At 36.4% G+C, this 17,816-nt stretch overlaps 1 protein-coding gene and 1 long non-coding RNA gene across 3 annotated transcripts in view; one reads left to right on the top strand and one right to left on the bottom strand.

The window, feature by feature from the left end:
• TMEM161B (transmembrane protein 161B) overlaps nt 1-11,934 on the bottom strand; it is a 72,226-nt gene extending 60,292 nt beyond the window's left edge. Inside the window, exon 1 of one of the 2 annotated variants that reach the window (XM_043593266.1) lies at nt 11,793-11,934. In XM_043593266.1, coding sequence (XP_043449201.1) covers nt 11,793-11,795 — 3 coding nt within the window. In that variant the 5' untranslated portion in view covers nt 11,796-11,934. The remainder of the gene's footprint in view (nt 1-11,792) is intronic. The other variant, XM_043593265.1, reaches the window with a different exon arrangement.
• Nucleotides 11,935-11,984: 50 nt separating this feature from the next.
• LOC122490863 lies at nt 11,985-15,611 on the top strand. The gene is made up of 2 exons (XR_006299267.1): nt 11,985-12,102; nt 12,340-15,611. It is a non-coding gene; the product is annotated as an uncharacterized LOC122490863 (long non-coding RNA).
• The last annotated feature ends 2,205 nt before the right edge of the window (nt 15,612-17,816 follow it).

A 17,816-nucleotide genomic window follows, 5' to 3' on the forward strand; every position in this document is an offset into this window, starting at 1 on the left:
ATTTCTAGAATCTTAGGGTTCATTATGTGAGCTACGCTGGTCCTTACTTAGCCCCAGCCCTTACAGACAGTTAAACAGGTCTGAAAATAAGAAAAGGAAAACTTTGCTGAATAAACAAAATGAAAATAATCAAAGGGTTTGATAGAAAACCAGCTAAAGAATAAGGTCACCTACTGATTTAATATAGATTTATTAAACAAATCTAATGAAATCACAGATACTTAACTGTTCTGACCTACCAAACAGCAACTTCATACAACTCAAAATAATACTACCAATAGAATTATATAAATAAGAAGGTAAAATCAGAGAAAGAAAACTGTAAAACATAATTACCAACTGCTCTGATTTGAATTTAAGCACATGGGTTTTCGAATTTAATTGCTTCCAGAATTTGTTTGATTTGCCAGCATCGTGCTTCACAGCACAAAATGTGCTTTTAATTCTTTAAAGTAAAAAGTATGAGCAGAAATTTTTGCTATTTTCCAACTGAAAGTAAGAAATTTAATGTACTTTAAAGCCAAAAATCAAAAATTCTCAATAAAATACCTTGGTACATCCTTAATATCTTAATAACACATACAACATAGGAGCATGCATGAATTTGATATAACTATATTCAAAAACAACTCCAGACTTATTGCTGCTTAACATGACGATATAAAACCATTCCTTGGAATTTCATTAAATTTATAAATAAACTTGAGAAGACATATTTCTTGACATAAATTGGTAAGGCAAAGTCGTTAAAAAGTTGATGAAGAGGGGTGCCAGGGTGGCTCAGTTGGTTGAGGTTGAGTGTCCAACTCTTGATTTCAGCTCAGGTCATGATCCAAGGGTCGTGGGATTGAGCCTGGTGTCAGGCTCCACACTGAGCATGGAGCCTGATTAAGATTCTCTCTCTCCCTCAGTCCCTCTCCCCCACGTGTGTGCACTCTCTCTCTCTCTCTCAAATAAATAAATAAAAATAAAATAAATAAAAATAAATAAATAAAAGATAAGTAAATAAAAATAAAAAATTCTCTTTAGGGATGCCTGGGTGACTCAGTGTCTGACTTTTGCTCAGGTCACCCATCATCTCATGGTTCGTGAGTTCCAACCCCACATTGGGCTCGCTACTATCAGTGCAGAGCCAGCCTCGGATCATCTGGCCCCCTCTCTCTCTGCCCCTACCCCTCTCATGCTCATGCTCTCTCAAAAATGAATAAACATTTATTTAATTTTCTAAAGTATAATTTATTGTCAAATTGGCTAACATACAGTGTGGAATGAACACTGATTTTTTAAAAATCTTTAAAAAAATGTTGGTGAAGAATGCAGTATTTTTAAAGATGGTAACAAGCCACTTCACCTTTTTCTAAGACATTCATAAATGTTCCATTATAGTACTAATAAGCAACAAATAAAAGGTTCAATGGAAGACGGCATTCTTAAATGTAGTACTCTTCCTTAACTGTATTTTCTGACATTACAGAAAATACCCCTATAGATCTATATCCAAAGAAGCTATTAATTACAACTAATAAATTTGTATTTAGCATTTATAGATCATCAACTTCAAACCAATTCCTACCCATCCCTCAATATTCACTTCCCTTATAAAACCTTCCTTGTTAAAAAAAAAAAAAAAAATACATCACTCCAAAACAGACTTTATCATGCTCAACTGTGACCAACAATTTATGGATCTCTTCTCCAATGAAACTACTCATCTCATTTCTTGAGCCCTAACCCAACTCCCCGGAAAGTGCCTAACACGGCAGGTTTTCAATATATATTGAATACTACCTTTTAGATGAAATAAAAGGATAAAGCATAAATTTGCCTACTGTCCTTCACTACATTCAATTCCTATGTGCCAAGCACTAAACTTTAGCATAAAAAAGAAAATTATTCACTTTAAGATCAAAAGACAATACACTGTATCTCCGAGAAAGTAGTCTGTTTCTATAAGATAATACTCTCAATTTAATGCAATTTAAGTCTGTGTTACAAATACTTTCTTTTAAACAAACTAAGAACGACAACTTTGGTAAGTACACTAATAAAACGTCATCAAAACAAATTTAAAATAAAAATTTTAGCTTAACTCTAAATTTTAAGCCACACACAAAAGCCAAGAAAATTTAAGGTGTACTCCTAATGGTAACTGTTGGAAAGATGCACTTACTGTAAATATTTTAATGTACTGAATAATTAACCATACTAGAATCAAAGAACTTCGCTGTCACTAATAACAGATGAGCTAGCTCTCTCTGGGACTCACTCTTATCTACAAAAGATAGGAGTTGGCAAATGATCTCCAAGTTCTTAAAAGATCTTATTGTTGATGATTGCAGTTATTTTAAATAAACACAATGGATTACTGGCATTCACACACCTACCATTTCTAAACCATCGTCAAAGCCTGTGAAGTGTAGTTACTGCTGATAGGAACAATTATCCCTTCTTCATAAGGATTAAATGAGCTAACATTTATAGGAGACCTGAAAGTAAATCAGAGCTCCAAGCTCTGATGTAAAGGAGTATACCTAGCCCACTGCCCAGCATTCTCCCCTCTGTTAGTGGTTTGCAGGAATTTCTCTCAGGAGACTTGTGAATACCAAGAGTTTTACAATATTATTTTGTTTTGTTTTTTAAGTTTATCTCAGATACTTGGCCAATTCTACCTATTAAAGGATTCCTTTTCTTGATGATCTGAAATGTTCTTTTTCAGTGACTATCAAGAGAAAGAACTATGATGACCTTCAATACTTCTAATATGATTGAGAAGCTCTCTATCAAAATCAAAAGTACTCAATAAATAACAGAATCAAGTTAGAAAAGAGTTGTTTAAAGTTTATTTATTTACTTAATTTATTTACACAGAGAGAGAGAGAGAGAGAGAGAGAGAGAGAGAGAGAGAGAGAGAGAGAGAGAGAGAATCCCAAGCAGGCTCCATGCTGCCAGTTCAGGGCCCAATGAAGGACTTGATCTCACAAGCCATTAGATCACGACCTGAGCTGAAATCAAGAGTCAGATACTTAACCAACTGAATCACTGAGGTGCCCCCAAAATAGTGTTAGTCTTAACCAACTAATGTTTCAGTTAGTTATGATTTAACATTATAATGAATGTTACCAAAGCTTTCTTATCTCTCCCTCCTGATTAGAAAACAGACTTAGTTTACAATTCTAATTCTAGTTAGCATCTGACCCACCCAACCAACAAAGCTGTCTGGTAATAAATGATAAAATGAAGCTTCACTGTCCTAATATTAATTAACCTAATACAGGGAAGGGAAAAGACAATAAGCAAGAATTTAAACTTAAGAAAATTCTACTAATAAATGTAACTATTAATAATGTAAAACTTTTCAGGAAAAAAAGTCATGGCTTCTCTTCTGAGCAAGACTATATTCAGAAACAAAAGACATAAACATTCATATTTGAATACATATGCCCATAAATCACAAAGAATTAGAAACATTTTTAATCAATCATTTATACTGATCATAAAAATGACTAAAATCTTCTGAAATGATAAAAATACTTAACAAACATAATGAACTTAATGAAGTCATGATGGAGCAGAATCCTCCAATATGACTTTTTCTTTTAGGAAAAAAAAAGCAGGAAAGTGTGGCATTGCTTTGCTAGGTAAATCATTGTATTTGGGCAAACAGTGGCAATCAAATGGTGAAAGATAACAAAAATCAGCTAAGCACTGTGTAAAGGGCAGACACAGATAACTACATAAAAAAAATAAGCAATCAGATTAGTATTTCAAAAGGCGTCTACTACTTATCAAAAAGATAAAAGTATCATGTTTATTTAAAAAAAAAAAAGCCATAGCCTACCATAGCCTTATAGTGCCTTATTTGTGACATCATATGATGGCAATCTATACTCATATATTTATAATACAGAAAAGAACAGCTTGTTGAAGTTCTTTCTTCATAATTAATTTCTGGAGGAGAAAGGTCTCCCTTTCTCTCTCTAGTGTCCCTTATTATTTTCCATCTCATCTCTTCTTCACAATCCAAACCTCTCTACTTCCAAGAATGTATTGCAAAGACTCATCAATATCATCCAGAGCTTCAACTTTTTTCCCTAAAAGACCTTTATGATAAGTAAACAGTTATGATCAGCTGGAAGTAAGTAACACGGCAAGGTGACTTTTAAAAAAATCTACTGGTAGTAATAACCTTTATCATGTGCGTTGACCATATGGTAGGGAATGTACCCTATGATACTATGTTATTTGCAACTCAGGGAGAAAACTAAGTTCTAGCTATAAGCAACAGGTAGTCCAAGTGAAAGGATATGAGCAAGCCAATCCTTAGAAGGACTCAGGAAAAGAAATAGGCTGAGACAGGCTTTTAGCACACTAGATACTTAACAATGGCAAGAAATTCCAATTCATCTCCAGTTCTCTAATTGCTCCTCACCTCATCAATGTTACTACAAGTCTATACTAGAGGCGCAATGGAAATTAATACTGTACAGAAGGAGTGCCTTAACTGGATGCAATTAAGGTGCAGAGAATATGAAGGACTGATTTCTTATTTTGAGTGAATGCAGCAATGTCAGACCTGTTTGGCACTTGAATTAGGCTAATCATTAGTGCTATGCATGACAGTAATGATTGATTTCTTTAATAGTATATGAGATGTAATAGAAGTTATTAACTAGATTGGGAAAGACTTTCTAGAAATATAACACCCTAATGTTGTTTCTATAGGAAAATGTTCTGGAAATGACTCCTCTCATAAGTTAAAACCTATCAAATGTAAACAGTAAGACTGGCACAACAATACAATGGCCAAACTGCCTGTGTTCAAGTCAAATTCCACCACCAATAACTTTAATTTTGGAAGAGTTACTCTAATCTTGCTGTGTCTCCATTTCTACATCTGTGGAATAGAGGTTAAAAAAAAAAAAAAAGCAGGTAAAAAAGTGGAGGTGGAAAAAAAAATCCAAGATTAAATACTTCATGAAGATTTAAATGAGTTAATGTAAGTAGGATACATAAATACTTTTACTTAAATAAAATGAGGAAAACTAAAATTCAATTTCTTACCCACCTAACATACTTCTACTTACCCTTAAAAGACCTAGTCCAATCAATCCTCTGTGAAACTCTTCTTGAAAGACAAATTGAATATTCCCTCCACTGTCAGTCACTTCAATATACATTCAACTAAATGTGCATCAGTGAATATCAGTAATATTCAGTTTCACAAATTCAGAATCACAAAAACTTGAGTCAAACCCCAGAGGTCATCTAGTTCTAGTTCAAGCATACTTTCCATGCCATATATTTATTGTACTTTCCCCAAAATCATCCTTATGAGCATGTATGAGCAGATTGGCTTTTCATACTACCTAAAGATTTTTTAAAAATAAATACAACTTAAGACCCTGAGTCTCAACATCAAAGAATCAAAAGCTGAAATGATACCAGGTTTTTCTAAATCTTTTGATTATGGGCAAATCACAAAGATATTTTAGTCTACTTTAACAATGGAATAACTAAGTCTGTTTTATGCAAATGAAAGATATGAATGTAAAATCAGTATATTGTGAGTTAATGAGTTGTATTCTCACAAAAAATATACTAAAAGACTAAAAATATGTGGCACAAACCAATCTATTAAATAAAACATCACTTACTATTATAGAGGTTTCTTTAAGGAAAAAAACACAAAATATACTTAAGGGGCACCTGGGTGGTTCAGTAGTTTGGATGTCTGAACCTTGGTTTTGACTCTGGTCATGATCTCCTGGTTTGTGAGTTCACGCCCCACATTGGGCTCCATGCTGCTGGTGTGGACCCCTGCTTAGGAATTTCTCTCCCTCTTTCTCCCTCTCTCTCTGCCCCTTCCCTCATTCTCTTTCTCTTTCAAAATAAATAAATAAACTTGAAAAAAATAAAAAACTAAAAAAAAAAAAATACTTAAATTATTTACCTGTTCACTGTTTGGAAAAATGATAATGTTTAACTTTATTGGAAGAATTATATAGCTACAGACAATATGAGCTTTGTGCCTGACATTATAGTAATTGTTTAGAGTATAGCTCCCAAATATGTACTCACAGATAACACGCATATATGTTGAAGATATATACATATGTATATTAAATCATACTTGTTCCAATGTCACCTCATTTAGGTTTTCTCTGAATAACTTAACTAATAAAACAACCACCCTAATCATTTTCTATCCCTCACCCTGCTTTTATCTTTCTCAGTTGCATTTATCACAACCAACACATATTATGTCTCATTTCATTATCATCAGAATCTCCCAGTAAAACATAAGCTCCACAAAGGCAGTATTATCCCTGTTTAATAAAGTTATATCCCTATGGCCAAGAATTCAGATATACCTGACATACAGATGGTGCTTAATAAATAGTGAATAATTGATTAAACAGTACTTGTGAGAAGAGACCATGATTTTTAAATGTTTGGGGAAGGAAAAGGTATAACCATTTCAATCAAAACCAAGCGAATGTTCATTCTACCAGACCTTCAAAGATTTTTTTTTTGTAGGTGGTAGATAAAGAGTAAAGAGACACTTTACAGACAAGTTTCTTTGGGGTAAGTTGTGTTCGCTCGACTTAGTAACATGGGCAAAACCACAGTACAACATTAAGAAAATAAGTTCTCTCTTAGAAATGAACACTTTCAATTATCTTCTGATTTTCTAAAATCAACCAAATTTGCTTTATGCTTTTACTCCAGAGCAAACAAAAGAACTAAATTTAAAAAGTGGACCAAAACCAGAGTATAAGCTAGTCTTAAGAATCAATCTTAAATAAACCAAATTCTACCCATGAGAACAGTCTCTACTATTATTTGAACTAGGCCTCTTTAGGAAAGTAGTGAAGGAGAGAAGTCACAGGAAAAATCAGAGATGTGGGAAGAAACCCAAATCTCTGCCACTATATGGCTAATTGATAAAACCTGAGAATTCATCCGTGAAGCTACACATGTCCATTCACCAAGAAAGACCAAATTCTGGGTCATAAAACACACCTTAAACTTAAAAAAAAAACAGAAATCATACAATGTCTGCCCTCAGACTGCAATGGAATTAAACTAGAAATCAGTAAACAGAAAGAAAAGTGGAAAATCCCAAAATATGTCAAGGCTAAACAATACATTTTTAAATAACACATGGGTCAAAAAGGAAAAACCAAGACAAATTCAAGATATTTTTAATTAAATTAAAACATAACTTATCAAAATTTATGGTATGTAGCAAAAGCAGTGCTTAAACAGAAATCTATAGCATTGAATGTAAATACTAGAAAAGATCTAAAATCAAACACCTAAAATTCCACCTTAGGAAACTACAAAAAGAGCAGATTAAATCCAAACTAAGCAGAAGGAAAATAAATAGTAATAATTAGAGCAGAAATCAGTAAAACTGGAAAGAAGAAATCAATAGAGAAAAATCAATGAAACCAAAAACTGGTTCTCTGAAAAGATCAATAAAATCAATAAGCCTAGTCAGGCTAAGAAAAAGGAGGACACAAATTACTAATACCAGAAACCAAACAGGTGACATCACTACAGACTCCACGGACATTAAAATAATAAAGAAGCACTACGAACAACTCCATGCCCACAGATTTTATAACCTAGATGAAATGGACTGATTCCTTGAAAGATACAATTTGCCAAAACTGACATAAGAAATGGACAATCTGAACAGGCCTGTATCTATTAAAGAAACTGAATCAACAATTAATAACCTTCCTTAACAGAAAGCACTCAGCCCAGAAAACTACAGATCATCTTTATCTCTTATAAATATAAATGCAAAAATCCTAAACTTTTAGCAAATCAAACCCAGCAACATATGAAAAGAATTATATATCCCAGCCAAACAGAATTTATTCCAGGGATGCAAGGCTAGTGCAATATTCAAAAATCAATTAAAAGAATCCACCATATCAATAAACTGCAGATGTTTGATCATCACCCAGCACAAATCTCTCCAATATCTCAACTAAAGTCTGTAAGGTCTGCATTAGAGTTCTCTCAAAGTATGGTTTAAGGACTGCCAATTTCAGATTTAACTGTAAAACTCTTCATTAAAAGTAAGATTCTGAAACTCTACCTCCCATTAATGGGGCCCAGATAAGCATTTTTATCAAACATCACAGGTGAATTCTACACAAACTCAAATTTAAGAACTAGTGTCCTCAGTTAAGTCACCTACTACATGACACCTACTGTTAGAATTTCTTTCTTCTATTCTTTGAGCACGTTATACATACCTCTTATAACATTTACCATTCTCTTCTCAATACCCCTTTCAGCCCCCTAATCTTTCTCATTAACTCTAAATGAGTAAGGCAGAAGTTGACAGCCCTTTTTTTTGCCAACAGACAACATAGCTCAATCCCAGCAATAAAAATTACCACAGAATGCTACATAAATAAAACAAGCCATGAGATACCTCCAATTCCAGGAACTAGCTCTATTCTACATACTTTGTCCTGCAAATAAGCTTAAATGGTAAAAAGATCTATTTAATTACAGCTGATTTGTAATTTTCAAAAAGAAAAGTATAAGAGAAGAAATAGTTTCATCATTCCTTTAGTAAACTGTCTATAGACTAACAATTTTTACAACATGAAAGAAAAACTTAAGAGTGAATACTAAGTATTTTTAGTCTGGACCATAATCCTACTCTCATCTGCTCACAACAGAAGAACCTTATTACATGCACAAGAATTTACTGAGTTTGGGTCTACTTAATGTACCAGGGAATAAAAGAACAGAGTGAATTTTTATCAATTAAAACAAGTAAAATCAAGGTGTCCCAACGCTTTGCTTTCCATTCTGTAATAGTATTTAGGACAATAGTGAAATACCTAGCCAAACATATGTACAAAGATTCCAAGTATTACCTACATGATGTATAAAAAAAAACACAAGGAGAATGAAAAAAAAATTAAATTTCAAAAATCAAAAGGGTAAGGAAAAAACTGGGTAAGGAAAAAAGTGGAAGTCAGGCTAAATTTTTTTTTTTTTTGCATTTATTTATTTTTGAGAGACAGAGACAGCATGAGCAGAGGAGGGGACGAGAGAGAGGGAGACACAGAATCTGAAGCAGGCTCCAGGCTCCGAGCTGTCAGCACAGAGCCTGACGCGGGGCTCGAACCCACTCGAACTCACGAACCATGAGATCATGACCTGAGCTGAAGTGGGACGCTCAACCGACTGAGACACTCAAGCGCCCCAAAACTAAAATTTTTTGAGTGAGAAACATGTACCTCTTCTGAAAAAAGTCCTGAAAGTTAAAGAATCAGAAATGTGAGAATTAGAAAGTATTTTAATCTTGGGGTGCCTGGGTGGCTCAGTCAGTTAAGAACTCTTGGTTTAGGCTGAGGTCAAGATATCACAGTTCGTGAGTTCGAGCCACACATCAGGCTCTGCAACGGTGCAGATTCTTGGGATTCTCTCTCTCTCCACCCCTCCTTAGCTTGCTCGTTCTCTCTCTCTCTCTCAAAATAAGTAAACTTAAAAAAAAAAAAAAGATGTTTTAATCTTCATCAAGCCCCACTTCTCTTATCTAGGAGGAAACTGGAACCCTTACCTAAGTTGACTCCTTTTTCCAAATTCATGGAACTAATAATGGGCAGAATCTGGGTCTTCTGAGTTCAAGTACAGCCTGTTTTGCATAGCATTAGGCCCAAGCTGTGAAAAAGTTCTCAATTTAACCAAGCTGTATTCAAAATAAATTCAACCCCTCACTTCATTTAATGTCTAAACCTTTTCTTTTGAAGGATTCCATACATTGCCTAAACTTTCATATACAGACGTTATCAACTTCATGACTGGGAACACTTAAGTGGAGTTAAGTAAGTTAACACAAAAATATAAGCAATACCAGAATGGAGAGTCAATTAGTTGGCCCCTGGTGACCTTCTCCAGGTGACATTCTCTTACGTGACATTTTGAGAAACAGCATGAGTTTACCTCAACCTAAAATAAAACTATATTTTTTGAGATGGCAGGAGGAGGAGTTCTCCTTCTAGTATTACAGAATACTGGGCGTAAGTTCACATTCAGCTTCTTTGTGACTATTGTAAATTTAAGGATTTTTATTGTATTTTCATCCTCTGCTTTTCAGACCAATAAGCAAAAACTGAGCTTAAATTTAGAAGTGGAGATTTTTTACTGAGTTTTTAAGTCAGTAGTAGTCTGACTATGCCAAACTAGTGTTATCTTAGGGAAACCAGTGCTTATTTCCAGACCTCAGACTCTTCCTTATGTCAAATTAGGGAGAGCGTTGAGTGGAGGTGGTTAGGCTAATTATTGTCTTTGGCTCCTTCTCATTCTACTATACCCTATCTTTGTCTTAATTTCACTGATATAAAAGAGAAGAAAAGAAAAAAAACTCTTAATGAACAAAAACTGTATTATTCACTGAAGTTAAAAACACACAGAGTGTCAAAAAGAATCATATGTTACATTAGCTGGTAGAGTACACCAGAAACCACATTACTTTGAAGTTCTTTTCTTTCACATTCATTGAAGTTTCTAAGTCATTCCAAAGTCCAACATCGTACACAACAGCTGAACAAGGTCGACATTTGGTCCTGGATAAACACGGTACACTGAAACTAAATGCCAAGACACACTCCCTTCCAGATGAGAATTTGAAATCTTTTATATAGTCAAATAATTGACAATGTTGAACTTTACCAGATCCCTGTGATCTTGGAAAAGAGCAAAGGTTCAGAAATACCCCCTACACCCTTTTGTGTTTTGTAAAGGGCTTACTGCAATGAACCACTGGTACCCACATGACTTAGGTAAGACTCACAGATGCCCCACGTGTTTACCTATGACAAGCTCAGAGACAGAGCCCACAAATTCCCATTCCTTGTTTCACAAGTGATTGGCTGAACTGCATGTGCCCACAGATCAACTGAAACAAAACATTTGTTACTGAAATTCTGGTTAAGATCCTCTTTCCCCCGGTTCAGTCTGAAGCAGCATACAACTCCTTTTTGACAGCTCTTCCTCAGAACAAACTGGCCTGAGAGTAAGACAATCTGATTAACTGTTCAATGTACTATGCTTTCATCTCACCTCCCCACATATGGTTCTTCCTACCATTATTTTACTCCTCCCTATAAAAGAAAAACCTTTTTGCTTAACCTTTGAGACTCTTGCCGATCTTATGGTTAGAGCATTCTCCCTATGCAATAGTCCCATTCCCCAGACCTTTGCAATATTCCTTTCGAATAAAATCCCTCCTTACCGAGTCTGAATTTTTTATGACACCCTTCCCAATTTCAAATGGGCTGAGTCTGAAAGATAAGCTGACTTTGCCCTTTATCTTAGGTGACAAGTGTTGATCCTCTACAAGAAAGGGTTCCTTTGTGTCAACTTGGAAAAGCTAAAGGAATTTCTAAGATCTTAAGTTCTTGGCCACTGCCAAGCAGCAGAGGAGGAGGGAGGGGAGGAAATGATCAACCCGGCAAGGTCAGCTCTAGGGACCACCTGGCGCCACACGCCATACACAGTGAATGGACCACGAACATTCTGGCTACCTACTAGGTACTCCTGGACAAACCTCGCCTTTGGGCAGGGCGGATGCCGCTTCCTCAGGGGCCCAGGAGCTTCAGCACTCCGGGACAGGTGCGGCGTCCTGCCCCCACGAATCATCCCACTGCTCTCGCCTGCTCCATCCTCAAATCCGACTGGCTACCTTCACAGAACTGACCTCATGGCCCCTTCCTTCCCCCTGTTGTTACTCCAGTCTTCAAACGAGGACTCACCATGGCGCCAAGGACAGGTCGTAGACCGGACGCCCTGGAATCCCCGGGACCGTCCTGGACCTTCCCTCCCCACCCTGCAGACGGGAGCCTCTTAAACAACGCGAGGGAGAGAGTTTTCCGGCTCTGGCGGAAGTTCTGCCCGCGCGGGACAGGAAGTCCCTCCCTTCCTTGAACGCCTGCGACCCCACGCCACGCAGAGGTGAGCATACGCAGGACGTCCTTTAATGCCACTTCCGTGGGTGCTAGGTTAGAGGCTGGGGGCGGTGCTGACCTTGAGAGTGCGCGGGGGGGAGGCGCAGGCGCAGCACAGGTAGGTGGGCGGGCGGGGGGTGTTGCTGCGACCGTGAGCTTCGGAGGTACGTTGGGTGGTTTGGGCAGGAGCGCATCCTCGCCCGGGGAGGCGATGGAGGCGCAGGTTGATGAACGGGGTGGGGACTGACCCCAGAGGATTTAGTGAGGGAGAAAAATCACAGGCCGTGGTCGTGCTGAGACAACAGTAATTGCCTGAACTCAGCCACGCGCTTTCTTTTACCTTCTCCTTTTCCAGGCTGCCCCTTCCTGGAGACTTTCCGGATCTCCACAGACCTGTTTGTCCCTCCGTCATCTCTTCTACCTGCTTTAGTGCGTCCTGCAGCGCTCCTCTTCCTCGGGGCAGTGGAATTTGATCCTCAGATGTTTCTTCACTATTCATATATACCAGTTGAAGCCAGAAGAACATCTACCAAGAGCAGAGAAACCAGGAGGAGAATTCTGCCTATTTAATACATTCCAATGTGGACGGTTTCCTTTTATTTTAAAAAATATATATCATCAGCTGGGGAAAAAGTGAAACTCCCGTGTACCTCTTAATTTGTGTTTTTTTCCAAAATCTGTACCCAGCAACTCTGTGCCTTTTTTTATTTGGCTGTAAGCCACGGTACTGGAGGCAGGCTTGAAGTGGATATACAGAGCACCTTTAACCCAGAAATTAATCTCACAACTTGGGATCCTTGTTTAAGACGTGACTGTATCTACAATTTCACTTACAGGATCTCTTTTTGCCAGTATCTAGTTTTGTTATAAAGCTGGTCTTGGGAGGTAAACTAGGAAGCTTAACAAGAAATTTAAGAAGGTTGGGCAGGCAGGAGTGGCTATACATGTACCTGGAGAGCATGATACCCAAGCTATAAATGGTCGAAAAACCATGGGAACCACTTCTGAGCCACCTAAAAGAAGCATGCTTTATATGAAAAAGGGGCCTAGAGACAGAGTGTATGAGTTGTTTTCACTTTAAATTTTCTTTTTTTGGTGGGGGTGGAAGGGGGATGAATAATGTGATAAAGATACGGGAATTGTAAGTACCAACGTTGGAAGTAGCTGGAGGTGGGGTGGGGCTGAGAAATAGTTTGTGAAACAGACCGGCTGCTGACGGATCCAGAACTTCCCTGAGGGTTCCACCTCTGCTCTATAGGGACAAGGTTGTAAATAGACAAGCCCCAGGGCATCTGCAGATGATAAGTGTGGTAGAGAAGGATTGGAGTCGTTCTGCTTGTGTATCTGTGGGAAGCAGCTGCTATCCTTGAGGAAGAAAAGGTGGAGAAGGAAACTGGCTATCAGTCTGTCAGTAACAACACATCCTGTGAAGTCTTACTCTTTCATTTCTGACACTTTGGTTCTTACATCCGTCCTAAACCTGGCAGCCTCATTGAGGTTCACAGAGCATCTCCTCCTATGTGACAGTAAGACTGGAATTATTATCAGGATGGAATCTATTCCTGCCAGAGTAAAACCACGAGAGGAAATCACAGTCAGTATTCGTTATCTGCTTATCATTTTTAATAGATCATGGAGTTCTGTGTTCCTTATTTGGTATTTGACAATTTGATAAATAACCCTTGATTAATATCCTTTAATATTCTAATTTCTTTTACAGTGTGAAAAATCTGTTATACGTAATGTTTCCTAAAGATTAAAATGCATACCATATATGTTTAAAGGCAGCATCTCCCTGTCTTTTTTGTCCCACAAATAATTACAGTGTTTTGTATTGGTTACATGTGTTGAAGTAGAGGGATTTACCTATTTCCATTCTTTAAAATAGATGAGAGTCTTTGACAGATAAAAAGAAAGGGGAAAATTATGAAAGGAAATAAAAGACGTGGATAAGGGAGATTAGGAAGAAATTCAGTACTCTTGGCAAGGGGATTAGTCTAATCTTTGATCCAAGTCTTGGTTGCTTATTGTTAAGGCTTATTTGTTTGTTTGTTTTATTAAAAGTTGCAATGTCCTGAGTGAGAACTGTTCTCAAATAACTTAAGAACAGCAGAAAAGTTACTTCCTCCTTCAACACCCACAATGACCTGGAACATTTTCAACCATTAAGACCTATCAGTGTTTCAAAGACCAGCTCCATATTGTTCACAAAATGTTTTCCTGATTAGCTCCTCTTCTGAGAAATTAAAATTGCTTTTTCTTTGCTTTAATAAATAGGATTATTATGTCCTTTATTACAAGGTGCCTTTGTAATTTCCCCCCAAATTACTATAGTATATTGTTTTCCTAATTAGACATAAATACCTAGAAAGCTGAAACCTTTTTGTGTTAACCACCTCCTTCCCCTTAAGAAATACCATTTAAATGAATGTTGTGGACAAAAATCACTTTAGTTACATTACTCTTAAAATGCTTTATGAACAAAAGTATTCGTGGTAGCAATACTTATAATGATAAAAAATTAGAAACAGTAGTTAGCAATTAGAGATGAGTCAAATGCTATCATGTATACTTAGTGAAATATAGCTATTTTTTAAAAGTAGATTAGTCTTTCTAATGTTTATTTAATCTTTTTTTTTTTTTTAGAGAAAGAGAGAGAGCAAGTGTGAGCGGGGGAGGGGCAGAGCCAGACACAGAATCTGAAGCAGGCACCAGGCACTGAGCTGTCAGCATAGAGCCCAACGCAGGGCCCTACCTCACAAACTGGGAGATCATGATGTGAGCCAAAGTCGGAGGCTTAACCAACTGAGCCACCCAGGGTCCCCTAGACTAGTCTTTCTAATGGGAAGTGTTTCTTTTCCAAGTTAAAAGCAGGCTGCAAAATTATGACCAGTAAGATTGCTTTGATGTGAAAAAGAAAATCCTAAACATAGAACAAAGAGTAAAAAAGTAACCAAAGTATATCAATCACCATTCCTGGAATTACCCTTAAAACCTTTCTGTAAGGGGGTAATTTTTAAAATTTTATTTTCTTTAAGAATGGATGAAAGGGGCTTATTTCTTTCTCAAAAGTATGCTTTGTAACCTCCTTATAATTCTCATCTTCCTCATTTGGGAAAAACAAAACAACATGCTCTTCAGAAGTATACTGCAGGGCACCTGGGTGGCTCAGTCAGTTAAGCATCTGACTTCGGCTTAGGTCGTGATCTCGTGTTTCATGAATTCGAGCCCCGAGTTGGGCTGTGTGCTGACAGTTCAGAGCCTGGAGTCTGCTTCAGATTTTGTGTCTCTCTCTCTGCCCTTGCCCCACTCACACTCTCTTTCTCTCTCTCATAGTCCCTACTATGAAAGAATTTACATTTTAGTGATAATTGACCATAAATAAGAATATAAGATAGTTAACAGTGGTAGTCAGGATATTAAAATAGATGACTATTTTAGATCATGTGAGGAAGGAAGGAAAGCTTCTAGGAAAATGCCACTTAAGCTCCTATTTGACGGGAATATCCAGTTTTGCAAAAAATGAAACCATGCTTGCAGCTAGGGCAATAAGCCAAACCTTAAGGCAGGAACTAATTTGGAATGTTTCAGGAATCAAAGAAGCCTACCTTTTTGGAGTATAGTGACTAAGAAAAGAATAAGTTTGGGGGGTATAAAAGGGTTAAATTGTATTAGCATTGGAAGCCAGGAAAGGGTTTGTATTTTATTCTGAGTATGATGGGAAAGGCATTTTACTCTGAGGAGTGGTATGAAAGAATAGATTTTTTAAATCTATTTTGATAATATTTTGTTAATTGAAGTGTTTAATCCATTTATGTGTAACATAGTTACTAATATGTTTGATTTGAATCTATTATGATATTATTTGTTCTTTATTTGTCCTATCCTATGTTGGTTTTGCCTTTTTTTGCATTCTTTCTGATTATTTTTTAATTACTCTGTTTCTCCTGCCCCATGAACTTGAGAGCTATATATTCTTTTATTAGGTTGTATTATACCTCTTCCTGGATGATACAAGGACCTGAGAACACATCAGCTTTACTTACCACCCCACTTCATGTTATATACATTGTGTATACTTAATGTCCTAAATTCCTCAAGACAACATTTTTATACAGTTACTGTGCATTTATATTTACTCAAACATTTACTTTGTCTATGTGCTTTATGACTCCTTGAATTTCTGAGCTTCTGTCTGGGATATTTCTTCTTCCTGAAGAACATGCTTTAGTATTTCCTTTTGTAAATGTCTGCTGGTGATAAATTCAATTTTTGTATCCTTAAACCATTTACTTCACCTTCATTTTCAAAGAATATTTTCACTGAATTAACAGCTATTTTATCATTTTGAAGATATATTCCATTGCTTTTGGCTCCCATAATTTTTTTTTGAGAAATAATGTCAGTTTTATTTTTGTCCCTTTAAAAGTAATCTTTTTTCTCTGGCTGCTTTTAAGATGTTTGTCTTAAATTTGAAGCAGTTTGATTACGATGTAACTAAATGTTTTGGGTTTTGTTGGTTTTCTTTTTGAAGTTTGTAATGCTTCTCGAATCTGGGATATGATGTTCTTATTCTCTTTCGGAAAATTCTCAGCTTTTATCAGATACTGCTTCTCCCCCATCCTGTCCCCCTTCTCTCCTTCTGGCACTCAAATGTATAATAGATCATTTTATATTATCCTTTATGTCTCCATTCATTTGTCTCTGATGGTTCATTCTAGATAATTCTTACCTTTCTTTGAGTTCATGGTTTTCTTTTGAAGTCTCTAATCTCCTGTCAAACATACCTGTTGAAGCATTTATTTCAGTTGTTACTTTTTTGGTTGTCATTTTGGTCATTTCTGTTTGTTTCTGTTTTATGGTTTCTAGTTATCTGTCTAGTTATCTACCTCAATCGGATCTTTTATTTTCTCAAACACATTAAGCATAAATCATTTTAAAACCTGTGTCTAGTAATTTTGGGGTCTGCTATTATCTGAAGCTCCTTTGTTTTTTCTTGTGGTTTTTTACCAAATTTATCTTATTTACCTATAGGTCTCTTACATTTTTTTTTTTAAGTTTATTTATTTACTTAAGTAATCTGTACACCTAACCTGGGGCTTGAACTCATAACCCAAGAACAAGAGTCTCATGCTCTTCCAATTGAGCCAGCCAGGCGCCCATCTCTTACATTTTTTTATTTTATATTACTTATGCTATTTTTTTTTATTTATGCTTATTTTTATTTATAATATTTTGTTAAGTTATGTTGTTGTTTTTGGATTGAATGCCAGAACTACTGTGTGAAGAAATTATACTTTTAGCCCTGAAGTGATATTTTTTGCAGAAAGGATTTATGTCTCCTGGCAGGGGTTTTGAGCACTAGTAAGCTAAAATCACTTGAGTCAGTGATTGAGATGACTGGACTCTGAGCATATCTCCTTCTAGTTCATACTTTTCCCCAGGGTACAGACCTTTGATGTCTCAACTTGAAGCCTGTAGAGTTTACCAGAGCAGGCCATGAACTCCAATTTTTGTCTTCTTAACTCCATAATTTAGTCAGAAGTTCTGTTCAAGCTTCTTAGCCATCTTCTCTGGGATCAGCAGATATCCCAGGGGAAAAGCTGTCATTAATGCTTGATTCAACAACTCTTTTTTTCTTCTGAATTTTCCACTGGATTTTTCCATTAGTTCTCTAATGACTTCAGGTGTTTGTTTTCTATTTTGTCCAGCTTTTCTAGTTATTTTCACAAGAAGGGCTATTCTAAATTACCAAGTCCATCATTGCAGAAAAATAGAAATAAATACTTTTAAGTACACATGAACAATTTACAAAATGTAATCATAAAAAGT

The sequence above is a fragment of the Prionailurus bengalensis genome, chromosome A1 (genome assembly GCF_016509475.1).
Source record: "Prionailurus bengalensis isolate Pbe53 chromosome A1, Fcat_Pben_1.1_paternal_pri, whole genome shotgun sequence".
Lineage (NCBI taxonomy): Eukaryota > Metazoa > Chordata > Mammalia > Carnivora > Felidae > Prionailurus > Prionailurus bengalensis.